Below are 19,520 nucleotides of genomic sequence, written 5' to 3'. Positions count from 1 at the left end.
GTCCTACGGAATAAAAATGTAAACAACTATTATTGTGAAACATTTAATAAACAAGACAATTGTTATCCAGTTTTTTTAAATAAATAAAATAAAGTGTATCGATTTAGTAGTACGAAGATAGTGTTGTGCTTAAATTTTAGCTCGACTTTTAGTAATTATGAATAAAACAGGATTTTAATATTTAATCAAATTATGAATTTGAAAAATATGTAATTAAAGTACCCAAAGATTCACGTCCTTCAAACAATAATACGTATTAAAAATTATTTAGGTACTTACCAAAAAGCATAATTCTTTAATTTTTAAACGTACTAGTACAAAACAAACTACAAAATGTCCACCATCATTTTCGATGCACGCACGACAAAAATTCGTTCTCGGAAGTCTTCGACAATACCTCAGGAAAAGGTAATAGTGGTATGCAAGAAACACTCCGACACCGTCAAATTCCAGTTACCAACGGAATTGCGTGTTGCGGGTTGTTGGACAGCTTAGTATATCGTGTTAAGCATAAAGAAGTTCAAAAAAGTGATAAACATTGTATTTTGTGATATTCTATGTACGCAGCTATGTCAATATTCCTTAATTAATGGAACTTTCGTACAACAAGTTGGAGGTTTTGATAATTTTTTTCTCGGAAATGTTTGAGTTTAGGACCCATATTATATATGTTTTTTTTTTGTTTATTTTATCGACTGTTAAAATTAAGTGATATATGTGTAGAAATAACATCAGCATACGGAATATAAAATTTTAATCGGAAAAAGTGCTTTGGAATTATTTGGAAAAAATGACGCTTTGCCGACGCTCTAGTCAAGCGGCTAAACGAATCAACCCATAATGTGTAAACTTAGTTAAATCATCTTATTTTGACTGTGATAGTTCTACATACATGGAATTTTAAGATACCCTGTATATTTATATAGATCACTTCTAGCACTATCGCAGTATAAGGCCCATGCGAATATTCCAGGAATGTGAAAGGCTTAGCGCGTGGTGCTACCGACCGTGAAATTATAAAAGGACAACTGAAGCAGCGGAAGAAGAATGCCGACCGGCTTTTCCTCAATGCCAATAATATTTCTTCTCACTGATTAGGTATTATTGCTAAAGTTTTACCCTTTGAAATACAACTTATCCTCTATATCTCATCCGTGTGTCTGTCAGAGGGACAGAAGGTCTTTTGCTGCGTATCCCTTCACACAATTGATTTGTTTCAATTCTGTTAGTTTGTAGATGATGAACGATTTGGAAATTATGAAATTATTTATCTTATCGATTTCTCTAGTTAAAGGATCACCCCCAAGGTACCTTTTTTGGCTCTCTTTTATTTTCTTTCTACGTGATCAATCTCTTTAGTTAATAATTAATTGTAAAATGATGTACGCAGACGATATGCTGTTGCTGATGTTTTAGTGAAGCTGCATAACATCATCACTTACTTACTATAGACGTCTGGATTAAAAGAAAAGAATAAACGTTTAGGTGTTATGAGTAATCTATTTGACGACTATAATCTATGGGATAATGTCATTTGGAGCACCTACTTTTGAAAATAAATTCAACTGATGTCTAACATATGTATTTCTTTTAATTAGGTATCGATAGGTTTGTCTTACAACAAAAAAAACAGTTTCAAGTTAACCTGATGTGGCCATATTAATGATCAATTTACTTGAACAAGTTATCATGAAGAATATGAAATCCTGCGGGTTTACATGTAACCTATCTATTTCCAGCGTATACTCCATTTCCAGTATCAAAGAACTGTAAATGGCTTGCACAAATCGGACTCTTTCACGTATCCTTCCATATTAGATGTGATATTTAACCTTTTTTGGTGAAAGACTCAATTTTCTTCGGAAATTGGAATCTACCAACTAAATATGATGGAACCAGCAGTTGGGATGGAATAACGATATATATACGCTAAGCCGATTTGTATAATTCGGTTCGGATCCGGCTTTGGTAATTTATCGATTGGTAATACAAAGATACACTGTGGTATTAGTCTGGAAAGGAGCGAAGTAGGTAAGCCAACGTCTGTGCCTTCATAATCCTTCACGTTGATTATCATTCTGGTTAAGATTAAGGAGTGATTTTAATTTAATTTATTTTATAATTCCAAAAACTGTCAACGATGTTCAGTCCAACGTTTTACTAGACGAAAAATGCGATGAAGAATATATTCAGAGCTATCATGTTATATTTGACCATGACTGATGTCTGAAAATTCCGGAAAAGGAAACAAATTAATTAGTTTAAAAAATACAGCCTTGAGAACATTTCCCAGATCTATGTATATACATTTTAGGATTTCATTCTTCTAATAGTATTTCCTATACTTAACAATTTGTGTAAATGTGTATTAGTTATACTACAAGTCAAATGCATAAAAGAAATCGACTCTTACAGCTTCCAAACTGGATATTTTTATTATATGTAAATTTTTATGAATATTGTTTATAACAATATGAGCAATAATAACAATTTCCAGTTTTGACGGAAATAGTTCCTTCAATAGTCATTACCCCCATCACTTCTCTGCTTCAGAGCCAGATATACAACGACATGATTATTTAATTATTTTAATAACGATGACCAGCAACAACATAGGTTCAAAATTTTTGTAATTTTTGTTACTATATTAGTTAATTTATATTTCGAAAATTTATATAATTTTCCAAAATAAAAAATTAACATGTAAATCAATTGTCACAGTTTCCTTTATTTTTATTTAATTGCTCTACATAGTTTTGGTTTATTTACATTGAATTTCTTTGTATGAGGAACATTTTTTAGTGCTCAGGATCTTTATTTGTTTTTTAGTATCGGATTTTCTGATAAACAAAAATAGTTCATCAAAAGCAATCATTGGTAGATTCTTTTGGTTGTTTTTATTATCTGCTAGGCTGACGAAACTGATCAGATAGAGTAAAACAAATATTTTTATACACGTGATGTCTTACGAGTATTATAGTTTGAAAACCTTTTTGCTACATTCTCTTTTATGAACTTAATAATTCAATTTGTTCTAAATTCCAAAATTGTTTCAACTTCTTGTTAACGTTAATGATATTAACGTTGTACTAAATGTTTGTGCATTGCGGTTTAACTAGAACATTTCGAATAGATTTGATAATAACACGACTTACATTTAGTCTCGAGGGAAACATGTTTGTTCTGCTAGTTTCATTGAAATGTTACCAAATTGAAACGCTCGCTAACGTCTATTTCGCGAACAAATTTACACATACACAAGACGTATATAGTTTATAAGTTCAAGGATTATGTGATTTTATTGATATAAACAAGTACTTTGCTATTTCCAGTTTTGCTTATACGATCTAAGTAAAAATGAAATGATAGTTAATATTCGTATTTTTTAATGAATTCGCTGCAAACCCTGTGAAGAGATGATCACTTTAATGATGTAGTCAAAATTTGAATAAAAAAAGTCTAAGAATTTTTGGGGAAACTTGAAAAACTAAATACTTATAGACAGTTACAATTAAATATATTTAATAAAACACCTTTTTACAAGGTTGGTTCTATTACGAAGAATAACAATTCAAATTTTATTCGTATTGACACTTCATCCTCCTTGTGACCTTTTACATGAAATCGCTAAGTGACGGCGTCGAGTGTTAACCCGTTTTGAAATGGGTTAAAATGACTTATTTATCTTATAAAATGAGGGTTGCGGTCAGTTTTATTTAAAAACCATCTACAAAAACTTAACCGAGGAGCGAAATCTGCAGCTGACAATTCTTGAACCCTCTATAGATTAAACGCATATAATAACTGCTCTCGTAGAGTCCTGTGGACAGTCCAGTGAGAGTGAGTGAGACTCCGACTTCTCAAGTCATCCTTCGAATACAACGTCTGGGGTCTCTTTCAACAATGTCTAAAATTTGTTCTTTCGTATTGACATCCATTTGTCGGTTTGGGCCATGATTTTCAGGACGAGGAATCACACTGCCAGTTTCAAGAAGACGTTGTGAAACTTGAACGAATCTTCTTTTCTTAAGGACGTGGCGGTAGGGAAAACGTCTATGGTAAATGCGTCGAGCTCTAGTAGAATTGCGGCGAGCCTCCTCAATAAAAGGAAATAATGGTAGGCAAAAAATACTTCGACACGATCGAATTCCAGATACCAACTGAATTGCGTATTGCTGGTTGCTCGTGTTAACCGTCGCGCCGTTATTACATTGCTCGAATGAATTTTATCGAATTTAAATGTATTACAACGCTAATTATTTTTTAGAATTAAGGATAATGAAGTTCAAAAAAGTGATAAACTGTATTTTATGGTATTTTATGCATGCAGTTATGTCAATATTCCTTAACTAATGTACATTAAGTTGGAGATTTTGATAATTTTTTTCTCGGAAATGGTTGAGTTTAGGACCCATGACATACAAAGTTTTTTTGTTTATTTTAATGTGTTCTATCGTTTGTTAAAATTAAGGTAGTCGAATAATAATTATGTCTTAACTTTCTCTCTAAGAATTTGGGTTAATTATTTGCATCGACTAGGACTATGACTAATGTTTTAGATAAAAATTGCTTTGACTTTGAAAGTCACTTAGGCTTGGAAATGAAATGCGTGTGTTTTTGACCGGATAGATTGATGACTTGAAAAATGGTAGGTCAGGGCTCTAAGGTTAATTGGCCTAAATCACTTAATAAAATTGGATCTTATCTACTGTCAGTCCTGAATCGATTGACGGGATCTTCCTTATCTATCCCCAAATTTCAGTCGGCTTTTTATCACATACGTATAAGGTTTGTTTTAATCAGAGATATTTCACATAGATATAATGACAGTTTTTTTAATTAGAACATTCAGATTTCACTACTGGCATATTAATGCTAATACTAGAATCTATTTCATGTTTCTTTTTAATATCTAGCTAATACAACAATAACTGTTATATTTAGCGAAACATATTTTGCAAATAAATTACTTTTCACAAAATTAAATGCAACTCTGTAACTTTTTTTGCTATTTAATAATTCCTTAATCAATAAAAATAAATATGCAAACAAGGGGTCCATATGTTTTCGTGTTAAAATCATAAAAACGTGAATATGGGATTTTCGAATGCATAAATATTATGATGCATTTGTAAGGATAAATTGATAAAAATTGTAAAATGAAAAGAAAAGAGAAAATAGGTCGACGTAAAATAAACAAAAAGCAAGCAGAAAAAGCATTCCTTTGGTGGAAAGATTTATTGGACTATTTTTTTGCAGATGCCAAAGTGTCCGAATAAATACAGCAAAATTCATGATATAAATGCATAGGGACTGCTAAAACGCTAAAAATTCACCATTTTTTTTATTTTCCCAATAAAATTAAAGAGTTTTATTATTCATTTTAAAATGGAAAATAATATGGATTTTCCGAAATCATAATTATTTTTCTTAATTAACGACCTCTCAGATCCAAAAAAAGTTTTGAGAAATCGGGCACTTTGTACTATAGTTAAATTCGAATAAGACAAACTAAAGTACTAGCATTTAAAAAAATTCAACATGTCTTCCGTCCATTAAAAAAAATGTTGCAACAAAATTTGTAGATATTTGAAGATAATGTATATGTTCGACATACATTGTATGCAAGATAATTTGAAATACTGACAATTTTTTATAATACCATGACAAATGCGCCTGCAGCCACGAAGTTAAGAGCTTAATAATTTTTTTTTGGATATATTTGTTAGTATGTTTATTAGCTCAAATTGCTAGCGAGAATGATGCCCGATATATAACCACTCTTCTCTTTCTTTAAAATATATTTATTACATCTTTATCTGTGCAAAGGAAATATGTATCCGTGTTCCACATGTTTGACATAACAAATATTCGTTCATACATCAGCCCATTTTAAAACAAATTTAATATTTCCCTGCGACTTCGCTGTAAATCTTAATATATTACCTCATTTCTCCCCATTCTATTTATTCGGGTATACGTGTTGCCGCCCCTAAATATATGGCGTCAATTTTTCAAGATGCTACGGTTTCAGTTTTATACCTTTTTTATTCGCCGTTTAATTCCGCCTAGAGCGCTCGCCTCTAAATTCCGGAGTTGCTGAATCGAAGGAAAACAATTGCCCATATTTGGAAGGCGCACATTCGGATCGAACGGATACAAAAACCGTGGCAGGAAATCGCTCAAGACGATATTTGATATCAAAGCAGGCAAATCGAAACGGTTTCGGATGAGGGCGAGCCGGTGTGGGGGTTAATATTTAATTGACGGGGATTGATGGGCCTTCCAAGTTTCATCTGCTTTATTCGAGTGTAAAAAGGTCTTGTCGGAATTAAGGGAACGGAATGAAATTAACAGAAATCTGTATCACCGAATTATTTATTAGAAGAGAAGAGAGTTTTTATTTGCAAATTCATTTGACACATTAGTGACAATGTGAACTTATTTGAATGTTTATATGAAAAAATAAGGCTTTGGCATTTCGTTAAACTTAAGGAAGGTTTCTGTCAACGTTAAGGCTTACCACCCATTTAAAATTTTTATATTTTGAAGAATTTTGATAATTTCTTTTTACTACAACCTATATTATTACTGTTTTAAAATCCGAGATAAAAGTTGTAGTTATAGGAATTTAAAAAAAAATTCTTAATCATTCTTTATTAATATCTTATTCGTTATGTTTAGATTCATAATTTTGTAAAAAATTCCTACAACTAGAAAAATTATTTTACCTACGACCACTACTGTAAATACTTAAAAACACACCGTCTGCGATCAATGTAAAGTTCCTATTACGCACGGTAAAAAATCGCACAGTTTTCCTAGCAACCGCCTGGCAACGGTTAATACAATACTGTTTGTATTGACCGTTGCTAGGCGATTGCTAGGAAAACTGTGCGTTTTTTTTACCAAGCTGTGCGATTTTTTTACCGTAGGTAAAATAGGAATCTTACATTGATCGCAGACGGTGAATCCGAAACTGACCTCCAAATTATTCTATCATTTTAGGATTCTGAGATTTTCTAACCTAAAAGTGCAAAGCCAATCTGTTTGGGGTTGTAGCACTCGCAGGTTATTGTACACTTGGGTTAACCTGTCTGGGGTTTAGCGTTTGCAGATTATTGTGCACTTGGGTTAACATGTCTAGGGTTTAGCCTAACCTAACCTAACCACCCGAAGTTATGACATGAATTTAGAAAACACCCTGTAAACGATTTTCTAGGAAGAATGTGGTAAATAAATTGAATAATTAATTTGTGATGACAATAAGCCTTGGTGACTCGACAAGACGAAACCAATTGCAAATTAAATTTATACAAATGAATGACTAATGCGGCGAAGAAATTTTGAAACTAATTTTCAGCTAAACGGGTCAGGTGTAAATGTACAATTAGACTGCTGGATGGCGTAGTGGAAGTAATAATTAATTCAAAGTATCCCGTCTTTATGTTACGGTGCGCCTACATTTTGTTCTTGTTGAGATGCGGTCATGTTACGTTGTCAGCGAGACTAACTTAATTGGAATACGTAACAGATTTACTTGCCTTTGGACATAAGGGGTTTATGGTAACATTGTAACTGGCAGCTGTACGAGGTGTCACTGGAATAGAGTTAGGAATGTCTGGGACGTTCTAAATTCGGAACCGATATATGTCTGGTGGTTCTACTGACGAGTGACCTATTTACAGATTTTTGTGGGTATAATTCAACATTGATCAGAGTATTACCCTACAGACTCAAGCAAAATAATACTAATAGCTGTGTAGCTTGCCTAGAGTAGAAAGTGGTAACAGCACAGACTGACACTCAAATAAGTTTGCGTCTGTGCTAGCTCCGCCCACAAATGCGCACTAGACACAGCGAGGCAAATGCTCGAGAGTGTATACGTGTAGTAGCATTTGAAGTTGAGAGGTGAACATCTATTTTTCTTTATAACCTTTTTGTTTCTCGTGAAACTTAGATACTTTTCTGGTAAAATGAAGCTGTTTCTACCGACGTATTCTTTGAAGTGAAAAAAGTATACCTACTAGTTTGTTGTTGATAAAATTAATTATTTTCGATGTAAGCGCGTTTAGCAATTTAATGGGGCGAATATAAAAACTTCTCTCTCTTCCCCGTGAAGAGACTGTTAATAGTAAACATTGTAAAAACACATTCGTCTTGCACTTTCGCGTTCAAAAAGACACCTCCTTTAATTAAACTATAGTTGCTACATGCCTAAATACCACTACCTGCGGAACAGACACAACTCTACTTGCCAGTTTACCGAAGTTTTACTACGTTTTAGTTCACGTAATTCAACAAACTTGGCAATAGAAAGCGCTTAAAGCTTTTTAAGTGTCAAAACCTTTTAGAAGAATTTCAATTAGGAGTCCAGTAACTGTTGCTCTTTTCTTGGTTTGCTCTACTGTACTGTGCAATCGATAACATTTCTAAATCTACGCGGAAAAGAAAATGCTGTATAGATGAATTAGTTTATTAAACAATTTAATGCGTAATGTGCGTCAATAATTTCTTATAAATTTTTATAATCATACTCTATAAGAAGAACATTAACGACATTATTTTATTATGCACGATTTTCTTAAAGGCATATTCAAATGTTTTCTTGATGTGTGAAAGAACACCAATATAAAGGGAGCATCTGTATTGTTGTCAAATAAGGGTATCATACACAAGAAATAAATTGACTTGTAAATAACAATTCATATGCGGCACAAGGAACGAAAATATGGTGGATCCCTCCATGCTATGGCCTTTTGGGAAATATCCTAGTGTGTTAATGTAATAACGCAGTTGAATTACAATGGTTGTAATGTCATTTTTAAATATGTATTATGATTAACAAGCACGTATTCTAACTTTTTTAAAAACAGCTACAATGAAATTTACAAAAATAGTTAATTTAAAATGTTAACTACTGTTTACGTCCCTTGTTATTCTGGACAATAAATCAATGATCTTGATCTTCAGCCTCTTGAGTAATTGATGAAAATACGCTTGGAAGAATCGCATAGCCCTTTAGAATCTTATTAGAAAAAAATTCTTATATCACCTTATAATCGGATTTTTATCGACACATATGAACCGTTTAAAGTAATACTATATCCACTTGTGGAATAAAGTAACTACTTCACTAGTAGAATAATGAAAAAATAATAAACCTATAATAAATCATATTTAATTTATTTACTTATTAACATTAACATTTACATTTATAGTAGACATTTGCTTTTTTGTTTTATCACATTTAACTTCCTCTCCGTTAATAACAACTCTTGTAGCATTGTTGCCATTATTTTCAGAACGCATTACCTCTGCCGAAGTTTGTGAAGAATTTGCACAAGTTACGGATGTCTCTTCTTTATAAGGAACATCTATATTTTCTCTGCATTTTCCTATCATCAAGTTTGTTAACAACAACATAGCTCTCTGCTACAGAGAAGCTCTTCCATCCACCATATCATTTGATGGTTGTAAGATCGGCACCTTTATTGGCCAATAAAGTTGTTGAAGTGTCTCATACAATGGCCAGTATATGCTTCTGGATTTGCGATATTCAGCAATGAAGCAACTATTGAGGGTACCTTTGCCAACGTGTTGATTCCAACAGGCTGAGAATTACATTTTTGATTGATGTATTTTAAAATGAATTTGTCTTGTATTAGGCGAATTGGGCACAGAGAAATATATTTTCTGCATATTTCAACAGCATTCACGTAAAATAATTCTTCTATAATTGTAAATTTTCTTGAAATGCCCGTCTTGGTGTCAGGTATTGAAACAAGTGGGTAACTGACAACGTCCTGTATGTTATTAATTTTCAAATTTGTCAATTCGCAGTATCAACAGGCACCAGAAATCCCATTATTAGTGCAACCTAAAATAACTCAAAGTTCACTATATACCTAACAACATGTAAAAGGTAAAGAGATTACCTTAATCATTAATTATTCTTTATCGGATACCCCAGTAAAAAATTCTCCAATATGTGCCCTTTCCAATTGTGCAGCTTTTTTTGCTTTGTACCCTCAAGAGTTACTCTTTAAATAAGCAGTAAGATTGTTATATTTTCCAATATCTATATTTTTGTAGACCTTTATTAGTAACCTTCAACATGGAATACTTCGACCACATAGATGAAATTGTATATATATTTTTTCAAATTTAAAAAATACGATAGCATGACTTCATCATTTATTGTCATTACTGTCCGTTTTTCCTTCCATTCGTTAAATTCGGCGAACAATTGTTTAATGTTCCCTGAATTTCGCTGGCAATAAATGGAAAGTTACTTATTGAGCTTCTGCAAAAACAGCCACAGGAACACAATTACTTTCTTGCATTTTTACGTTTTTTTGTTTATTAAATAACTGATAATAAACAACGTACCATAGCAACCAGTAGGTACAACAAAACCTACCACGTTTCATTGAGTACTAGTAAGAAATATAAAGTGGTGCGAATATTTTGTTATTAAATTCCAAAATTCTGACTCCTCAAATATGATTGTGATGTGATTGTGTAAACGTTGTATTGCATTCGTGTTTTAATTGCCTTTTATCCACTTAAGAATATTAAACGCTCGAGTCGAACTACGTTCTCGCGTTTAAACATTCTTGCGTGGATAAAATGCTACTTAAAACGCTTACACAATAAATAACTATTATTTCCATGATTCCTTAAATTCCGGGAAGTGAATTGACCTTTTAATACCAACATTATAATAAATTTAGTCTTTCTACTTAATTGTGGTTCTTTCCAGCTACCGGCATGTTGTAGTCGACGATGAAGTCTGCACTCCTATACCGATACAGCGGCTTTTCTGGCACTGGGGGCTGTTGCAGACTACTTAACCCCAGACACGCCGCCATCACGGCAGCTATTTACACTTTGGTAAGTTAACTCTATTAGCTTTGTAGCTGCTAGTTAGCGATATTGGCTGTGCCAATAATACGGCGTATCGTCGTGCTATTAGCACCTCAGAGTTGCGTCATCGAATTAGCAGGGATAGCTGATGCGTTTGATGAATTATCTGAAGCGCGAACAGAATTAAGGCCTGTACAGCTCATTTCGGATGCTTAAATATATATAAAACTTTTATTCCATTAAGTAACTTGGAACAAGGCTTGTTCTACTTTATCACGAGTTCATACAACTGCTCATAGACCAAGAAAGGAAACATTTTGAAATTTATTAATTACTCATCTCGTGGATCATGAAAAAAGTATAGCGTCATTGTTTGTTATTGTTATTAAATATTATGCCTGTCCCAATTTCAATACGGATTTACAAATCAAAGATCAATAGCATCTAATTTAATTACTGTGACTCCAGAAACAAATCTATGGGGAGATTCAACACATCTTTCCTGGAAACTTATGAGCTGACACGGGACATAAAATTTCCTAAGATAATTTCGAAAAAGTTCTCCGGTACCTTATATGAGGCTTCCAGTAGAAGATGTAATAAACTCAATAATAGTTTGGAAGCTGGAAAAACTTCGTGTTTAACTTTTCCATAAGAGTAAATTTAATTTACTTACTTCCGTTCGAACGGTAATAAGGATTGGAAGTTGTAGGGCGTATATCCTTACTATGGACGCCGTGCCTGAGGAAGTTTGGAAGTTTAGTTTAGTTTATACACCTCTAAATTGTACGTTAGTGAAGAAAAATGGGCGAAAATGTTTGTGTAACAGAATTATTAGGAGTCTCCCATGTAAGCTTAGAAAGCTTTCTTGTCAAAATGGATTACATATTTTCTTTATATTTGTTCGGGCCAATTTCTACATATTTTTCTCGTATTTTCCAAGGAGATAAACAAAATGTATTATTAAGATGGCTCGGTTTCATTTTCTGGAAAAAATGGACGGGGAAACCGCATCCCAATATCTTGATTCCTTTAAGAGGCTGTTTTTCGTCTGTCACCTAGGGAAATGCGAGAAGCTCCCTCAAATGTATCGAAGTTGATCCAACTTTTATATACTCGGCGTTTTTGCATTTGGGACAGATACAAAAGATATACTATGTAAAATTTCATTGGGAAAAACATTGATCCTTGACATATACAGGGTGTCCGCAAATTTCACCGACAACGTTTGTCTGCATATTCACGATAATAAATAAATAGGATCTACGAAAAAAAGTTAAATAAAAATTTTTTAGTTTTTAAGTTCTAGCCTTCAAGCTTTAATCAAATCGATATACTGGGTGATAGTTTTCTCCGGTTACCTTTCCGTTTTAGCGATCAAAATCTTTAAAAATGAAACGAATAATAATAAATTATTGATATAGCAACCATAATTTCTATTTATCAGGCTACTTTGATTGAAATATGAAATTATATATTTTAAATGCTTGTAGCTTCTAAACCAAAATTAATCGGACCTATGTTCATGTAAGAACAAATGTTTGAAATTAACCCAGCTATCATCTGTCAAAGTTTGTCATAGAGCTTGTAGAACACTCTGTATAATAAACAAATGTTGGGTGATGTAGAATAAATTATTATTAAATAAGGATACGAGAAAATCTAGTTCACCATTATTTGATTTTAGAGACGTAATCTGAGATAATTGGTCTTCATACATAAAGCCATAGATAATAGAAACAGGAGCATTATTGATTTATCTCAAGTCTGCCATATCGTATCGTACAATGAGCCTTCAATAAGATTAAAATAATACTGTTTAACAACATACATGGGTAGATTGCTATCGTACGTATCAATTATTTGTTTTATGGAAATTCGATGGTGTAGTTACAATATAAATGCCACTATTATGAAAAACCTATAAGAAACAGTAAAAATAATACATTTTCATTCCGAAATACCTACTCCTCCATTTATTCCTTTTAATTTTAAAATTTGTCGTTGCTTTAAAATTAAAACGTATTTTATTTTTATTTTGATACATAACAAAAGTTTTAACTATTTTGACAAAATAGATTTTTCCTAAATTCCGTTAACAAAATTGAGCTCTTTATTTTGAGTTTATCACTAACCATAGTGACTTGAAACTTTGTCTTAAGTTTTGCAGGTACTTTATAAATACGATTTATAAAATATATAATTTTAATACCAAACATGAAAAGCAATTATACTAGATAATCGTTAATAAAACTAAGGCGTAGAATATAACTTTAGTGATCTACATGTTCCAAAGGGAATGTTCTCCACACTTTCTAATTATACAAGCGGAAGCAGGGATTTTTAAAATGGAAATTTATTGCGATTATACTTAATTTTATATAGCTGCACGAAATGGAAATGGATCATGTTGCAGCTACAAAGGTAATGTTATAATGGGGGCATAAATATCCATAAAACATAACTGCTTGTAACATAATTTATGGTAATTTCATCACAATTGGCTACTGAGAGAAAGCTACTCTGTGTTAACATAAAATTTTCTACTTTTATCATCTACAATCAAGGAAAAGTGGTGTAATGTCAAGTTAGTCAAATAGTTATATTTCAAATACCTAAAAATCAAATACTTCGTCAAAATTAGTTAGTTTTTACCAGTCACTACATTTTATGGCAACATTTTCTTGAGGTTAAGTTTTTCACGGTATGAGAGGTTGTCACAAACTAATGACTAATTTTTTGTTGCAGAACATTTCTATCCTCGTAGTCCTCATCTATAGTTGGAGAATTAGTGTCAACGTCAAAAAATATTCAACATTAGAAGATGTATATTATGGTAAGTACGTATTAAATGTATCAGTATGTATCTACCCTAGTCTGAATTAAAGCTTAGAGCATATTATTGTGTCGTGTCTAGATGACTGGTTACATTATTTTAAGGTATGTTTAAATGTGACTGAAGATATAGGCACTTATAAAATTGTTCCGTATCGATCGTGTGCAATTGTGACTACGACAGCACAATTAAAGAAGTTGATAATTTTCTCTTTGAAATATATTAGTTAGATGAAGAAGAGATATTCCTACAAAGCAATATTTGAATTTACAATAAATCTTGAAAGTGCTTTGTTTTAATTTTTATTCATTCTATGCCAATTTTAAATGTGAAACGGTCTGCTTATTATTTCTGGGCTCGAGACAGATATGGACCAAGAAATACAATAACGAAATAAAACCTGCAATTTATCTCGTTTCATCATGCCTATATGATGCGAGATTAAGGTCTCATTATCCTGCTGTCGCAGGGATGTGGGTATCATTAGTAATGCTCAAACAGAATTGCATATAATAGATTTGTAGGTTTCATTCAGAATTGCATTCTGTAAACATGCTACATGATAAATGTTGCCTCCATGCGCTCAAACTGTTAGTATTAAGTAATTTTAGTTAATTTTGTAATTGTAGGTAATTTAATGGAATTCAGGACTCAGTTCATGTTTCGAGTCTAACATCAGTACATTTCCTGCAGAAAGCATTTTCTGAATTTATCACATTTAATTTTTCTTACGCATTTTGATAATTTTGCAATGTTTTATTTTAGTATTAATATATTAATTAAAATTAAACCTATCTATTTTTTATAATTGATCTCCATTGAACGAATACCTCTATACAGGGTGTCTCACTAAGGTCGGCGAGGTACGATATTAGGGAAAGTATAGGCTCTATAACTTCGCGAAAAAAAAATTGATTAATAAACCGACTAAGAGAAATCGCTGGAAATAGTTTTCAAGCTTGTAGCTCGGTCGCTAGGGGGCACAATCTACATACCAAAACATACAGGGTGTCCCGAAATTAATGCAACAAAATTTGGTCATAGATTCTTAAGACAAATTTAGCGGACCGGTATTTTCTTTTTGCCAATTGGCTCCCCTCTTTCCCCGAAATCTGCCCTAAGAAGTCTTTTTTATACGTCAGAACCATGTTGTACGAGAATCACTAACAGAGGTTTTATGATATGTGGAATCTCACAGTGCTACGCTTTTTGGCGAGAAACCTCCTTAAGACACTTTTACGTGGTCCCCCCTTGTCTTTGGAACAAAAAATTTTTTACTTTTTTTCGAATCACGATATGCATTTGATCACATTTTGACATTTTTCTCGAAAATAATTTTTTTTACGAAGTTCTATACTTTTCGTAACATCGTACTTCGTCGCCCTTAGTGGGACACCCTGTATAATACAAAACTTCATCACAAACGACACAATAATGTGTTCCAAGTTTAAATGTTCAACTTATACACTTTTGAAAGTAATAGGCTTATGCTTAATTAAGTTAATCATAATAATTTAAATTTGGAAAATTATATTATCAGCGACAATGTAGGTACCTATTTAAAATTTGTATATTATGTCAACTAATGCTTCACTGCGAAAGAGTTACAATAATTACGCCGTTATGTAATGTTCCACAGATTCTATGAAAATTCTTTACGAAACACGGCGCGCTCAGCGAAGAACAAATATTTACAAGTTTTAAACAAAATCAATATTTCTCTTGGTAATAACAGCTGTTATAGTCGGAAACAAAGAAGTAGCACGTGTTCCGTCAAAACTAGGTCGAACTTGTACACGTGTTCGTATATTAAATAATTTTATAGGAAAATTGTATAAAGCTCCCGCTTTCTCACTTATTTCATATACGCATATGTCATACGAGGGTCACCAGAATTTAGTATTTGACAAAAATATTTAACCAATTACAAGTACATATTTATTTTAGTATAATTAATTAATGTTTATTCATAGTAATCTAATGTTGAAAATTTATCATAATGTTATACGAACTTTTGTAATACTAATTCCTGGAACTGTACCGCCCACTTGTGTAGTAGGTACTTTACTTTTAATTCGATTTGCTTTTAGCCGTTTTGCACCTAAAAAAACGCTTAAGATTTTCAACAAGAATATATTACTTATGTTATATGATGTATACCGGATGACCCAGATTTAAAGCTGGAGCAATTCGTCTTAGTCAGCAGTCCTCAAGGTTTATTTTAAAAACGGTAGCTCAGTTTTGGTTGAACAGTGTCTGTTTGAAGTTTCTATTAGTTTTTTATGATAAATAATTAATTATTGGAGAAACTCACATTTCATTTTATGCGATTCAATAAAGAAATTCGTCGTCTTCATATTGACAGCGACCCAACTGTAACTCGACTGTAACAATTGTCGAGTTGTTCACTTAACATTCACGGAACCTTTTCGGCACATATTTTATGCTAATCTAGAAGATTGATAACAATCCCATGCAGTAAAGAACGTGAAGTGAAAAGAAAACTAAGTTGAAATGTATCAGGAGCAAATCGGCGTTTAATCATTTGATTCACCATTCACCTATTGCTTCAAGCTTTCGGTCACAATAACAGGCATTTTCGTTGTAGAATATCAAGTTTGGTTGTCAAATTCGGAACAACACTTTTATCTAGTAAGCATGCAGTAAACAATTAAATCTTTTGATTGTATACGTTTCTATGCTTTCAGAGCTGATTTTCCTTGTCAAAACAAACAAAAAGGACGTAGCAATATATTTTCTTGTTAAATGATCCTAAGGGTTCTATGATTCTTAGACATAGTCTTTAAATTTGGTACAGCTAGATATGGCTCACAGTTATTACTTCTCTATGAAATAAAGTTTTTTTTCGACATTTGAAACTTCTAAGAATCCTACTTATTTAGACACCATACCCTACAATTGTAGAGTAGGTAGGTAAATGGTCTATTTATTTTTAATTTAGTAAAAGACTTTTAAATACATTTGTAAAAAGTATGAAAGTGGACAGATCGTAATGCATATAGCAATTATAGTTACAAAGCTACGTACTACAATAAAAAATCTCAGATTATCAGATTAAAATTATTAATGTCGAAATTTATTTTAAATTATAAATAAATTTGTAACTATACCGCGCCGTGATTGCCTCATTTCCTTATTAAATGGTAAAATTTCTCTGCAATGCATTGCTGCAAGCCAAATGATTGCGCCGCATTTGAGAATTTCAATTTATTCAATACATAATTCAAAAGTTACCGCGCAGATTGCGGTAAATCGCATCACAGGGTAAAACTCTTCCATTCCAGTAACAATTATCGCTCCAGAGATTTTACTACCAGCTTGAAAGTGCTGTTCCTATTCATTCTGCAGCATGTGGTTGCATTGGTAAGTAGAATATACAATGTTTTGAAAAAAAGTTACGTAAATTCATGAGCTGAATAACAATAAGACGATTCTTTCCTATGCGCTCAGTAGCAAGTTTAATTTTTGTCACACTTTTGTTAAAATCCATGCATTGCATTGAAATTTGGTACAACTGAGTATTCGATGATGATAAATACGTCGATATTGTTAGTTTTCTCGCGACTTGCTTCAAAGTTAGCACATACCTGCACAATTCTTTTGTATTTTAATCAACTTACGGATTTGAAGAAACAAACATTAAATCTAAACAAGCACTTGTTATCGATTTTAATCAAGTTCAATTTACTGTATGAAGCATAGTATTATAAGTAATTACGAAAAATAAAACAAACTTAAGAGCACCTTGATAGAGCAGCAATATACTTTTCAATTCCGTGGCTGCAAAATTTCCTCTCAGCTAGAAAATTGAAGTATTAACTTTGTGCTGGAAGCTATTACCAGGGAAATTAATAATATTCAAAATGAAGCAACTGCCCTTTATACTAAACATCAATGTCTTATTTACGTAAGTACAATCGTAGAGTGTATCTAAATTATACAGCGCGTTTCGTGCTGTTGGTCAAACTTTTTATTTCTTGTTTGCTGTAGGTGTATCTCAAAACCAAACGGATTTACGATATAGGTATGTCTTAGTGCATCTAGTGCAATCTGTCATTAATTCATCCTTCGTGGTACTGATCACTTCCATTGCCTATTTCAGTGACTTTCATTTCTGCTATTTCAGATCTCGTACTCATTGGGATTCACTGTATTCTCAAATAATCCTCAAGATTCCACTTCTGACATCAATTTGTACCAAAATAACTTTATTTAGCACAATATGCAACAGTTTACAAACTTCGACAACTTGAGGTTTCACAGTAACAGAAAATTTAAATGTATAAACAACTTTCGCTACAATATTAAAGAATTAAATTAAGTAGCTTTGCTTTCTTTGAATTATTTTGCGACGTTCTCTTAAAGCGCTCGTAGTATAGACCCTTTAATACTCCCACGATATCATATCCACGATGTCTATTCTCCCCTTTATGTTTCAAATCCCAGGAGTATACATATATAAATCTTCTTATCGTCATCTTGACCACATCTGTCAGCCTCTCACAAAACACGCTATTCCCAGCTCTTACAGATTTTCACACATATATTGCCTCTCCTTATATTCCATAAATAATGGATTTCGCATAGCGCACGGCCCGTTATTTCCTGAAAAACGTCCCGAGTTATTCTGTCTCCAGGCTGCATCACTGCTCCGTATCACTCTAAACGTAAGGCTCGACCTTACATTTAGAGCCCTTACATTTACACTGTATTCTCGTTTCATATGTGAGACACTCAACGTTAACGAAGTGTAGTTAATCACGTAAACACCTTTTTAGCATTTCGTTGACGTGTGTTATTATGATTTAAATGCTCGAATTAAAATAATAAATTCTGCTTTTATGTGCGGGACACCGAATGAATCCTTAAAGGCAAGAAAGGTTTTTGGAGCTTTTTAATCCGGAATCAGTATACGAGGGTGGTCTGAAAAGTTTCCGACCTCAACATGAAGATGGCAGCACTCGTAAATTAAAGCTAGTGAATTTCGTTGTTCATCTGTTGACAGTTACTCACCAAAGTTTCAGCCATTTTGGATGCGCAGTTGTTATGTAACAGTCGTTTGAGTGAGTATTTTTGTGAAAATGGACAAAATCGAGTATCGAGCTGTCATTAAATATTTGTTTTTGAAAGGCAATACGTCTACGCCTACAAATATGAGTTGGATTCTGTGTATGGGGACTCTGCACCATCATTTACCACAGTGAAATTTTGGGCAGCTGAATTTAAACGTGGCCGTAAGAGCTTGGGAGACGATGAACGTTCGGGACGTCCAAAAACTGCAACTACCGACGAAAACATCGCCAAAGTTCACCAAATGGTGCTAGACGACCGCCGAATTAAAGTGAAAGAGATGGCAGAGGTTATGAACATATCAAAAGAACGTGTTTGTCACATATTAAATCAACATTTAAACACAGAAGATAAAACAACCAGAATTATAAGTTGGCGTGGTGGGGGTATTCGCGCAGATCGGTGCACGCACCCCCCACTTTTGGTATAGGAACAAAGTGGCGTAGTTACAAAAGCATTTTAGCCATTTTATGAACCTGTTTGTCGTTTGTTATCCCGCGCGTTGAGCATTGGCGTCGTTTTACGTGATTTATTGTGTTGTGTAAATAAATGATTGTTCGAGTGTATTATTCTATAAGGTACTGTAAAATTAAGGACAAATTAAGTATTAGAAAATAAAAGACAATATAAAAACTATGAATTGTGGTGTTGAAAGGAAATATGGCGTTTCCTGATTTTGATTTACTTTTTTAAATGTTAGTTTACAACAATCTAAAACTCAAAA

The 19,520-nt window shown here is 32.8% G+C and overlaps 1 protein-coding gene across 1 annotated transcript in view; it reads left to right on the top strand.

Annotated features, from left to right (window-relative positions):
* The first annotated feature begins 10,788 nt into the window (after positions 1–10,788).
* LOC108912143 overlaps positions 10,789–19,520 on the top strand; it is a 106,271-nt gene continuing 97,539 nt past the window's right edge. Inside the window, exons 1-2 of the mRNA XM_018717309.1 lie at positions 10,789–10,896; positions 13,618–13,705. Coding sequence (XP_018572825.1) covers positions 10,789–10,896; positions 13,618–13,705 — 196 coding nt within the window. The remainder of the gene's footprint in view (positions 10,897–13,617; positions 13,706–19,520) is intronic.

The sequence above is a fragment of the Anoplophora glabripennis genome, unplaced genomic scaffold (assembly GCF_000390285.2).
Source record: "Anoplophora glabripennis isolate ALB-LARVAE unplaced genomic scaffold, Agla_2.0 scaffold351, whole genome shotgun sequence".
NCBI classification, from domain to species: Eukaryota; Metazoa; Arthropoda; class Insecta; order Coleoptera; family Cerambycidae; genus Anoplophora; species Anoplophora glabripennis.
Note: the sequence above shows the minus strand (reverse complement) of the source record. Positions and strands in the feature narration are given on the sequence as shown.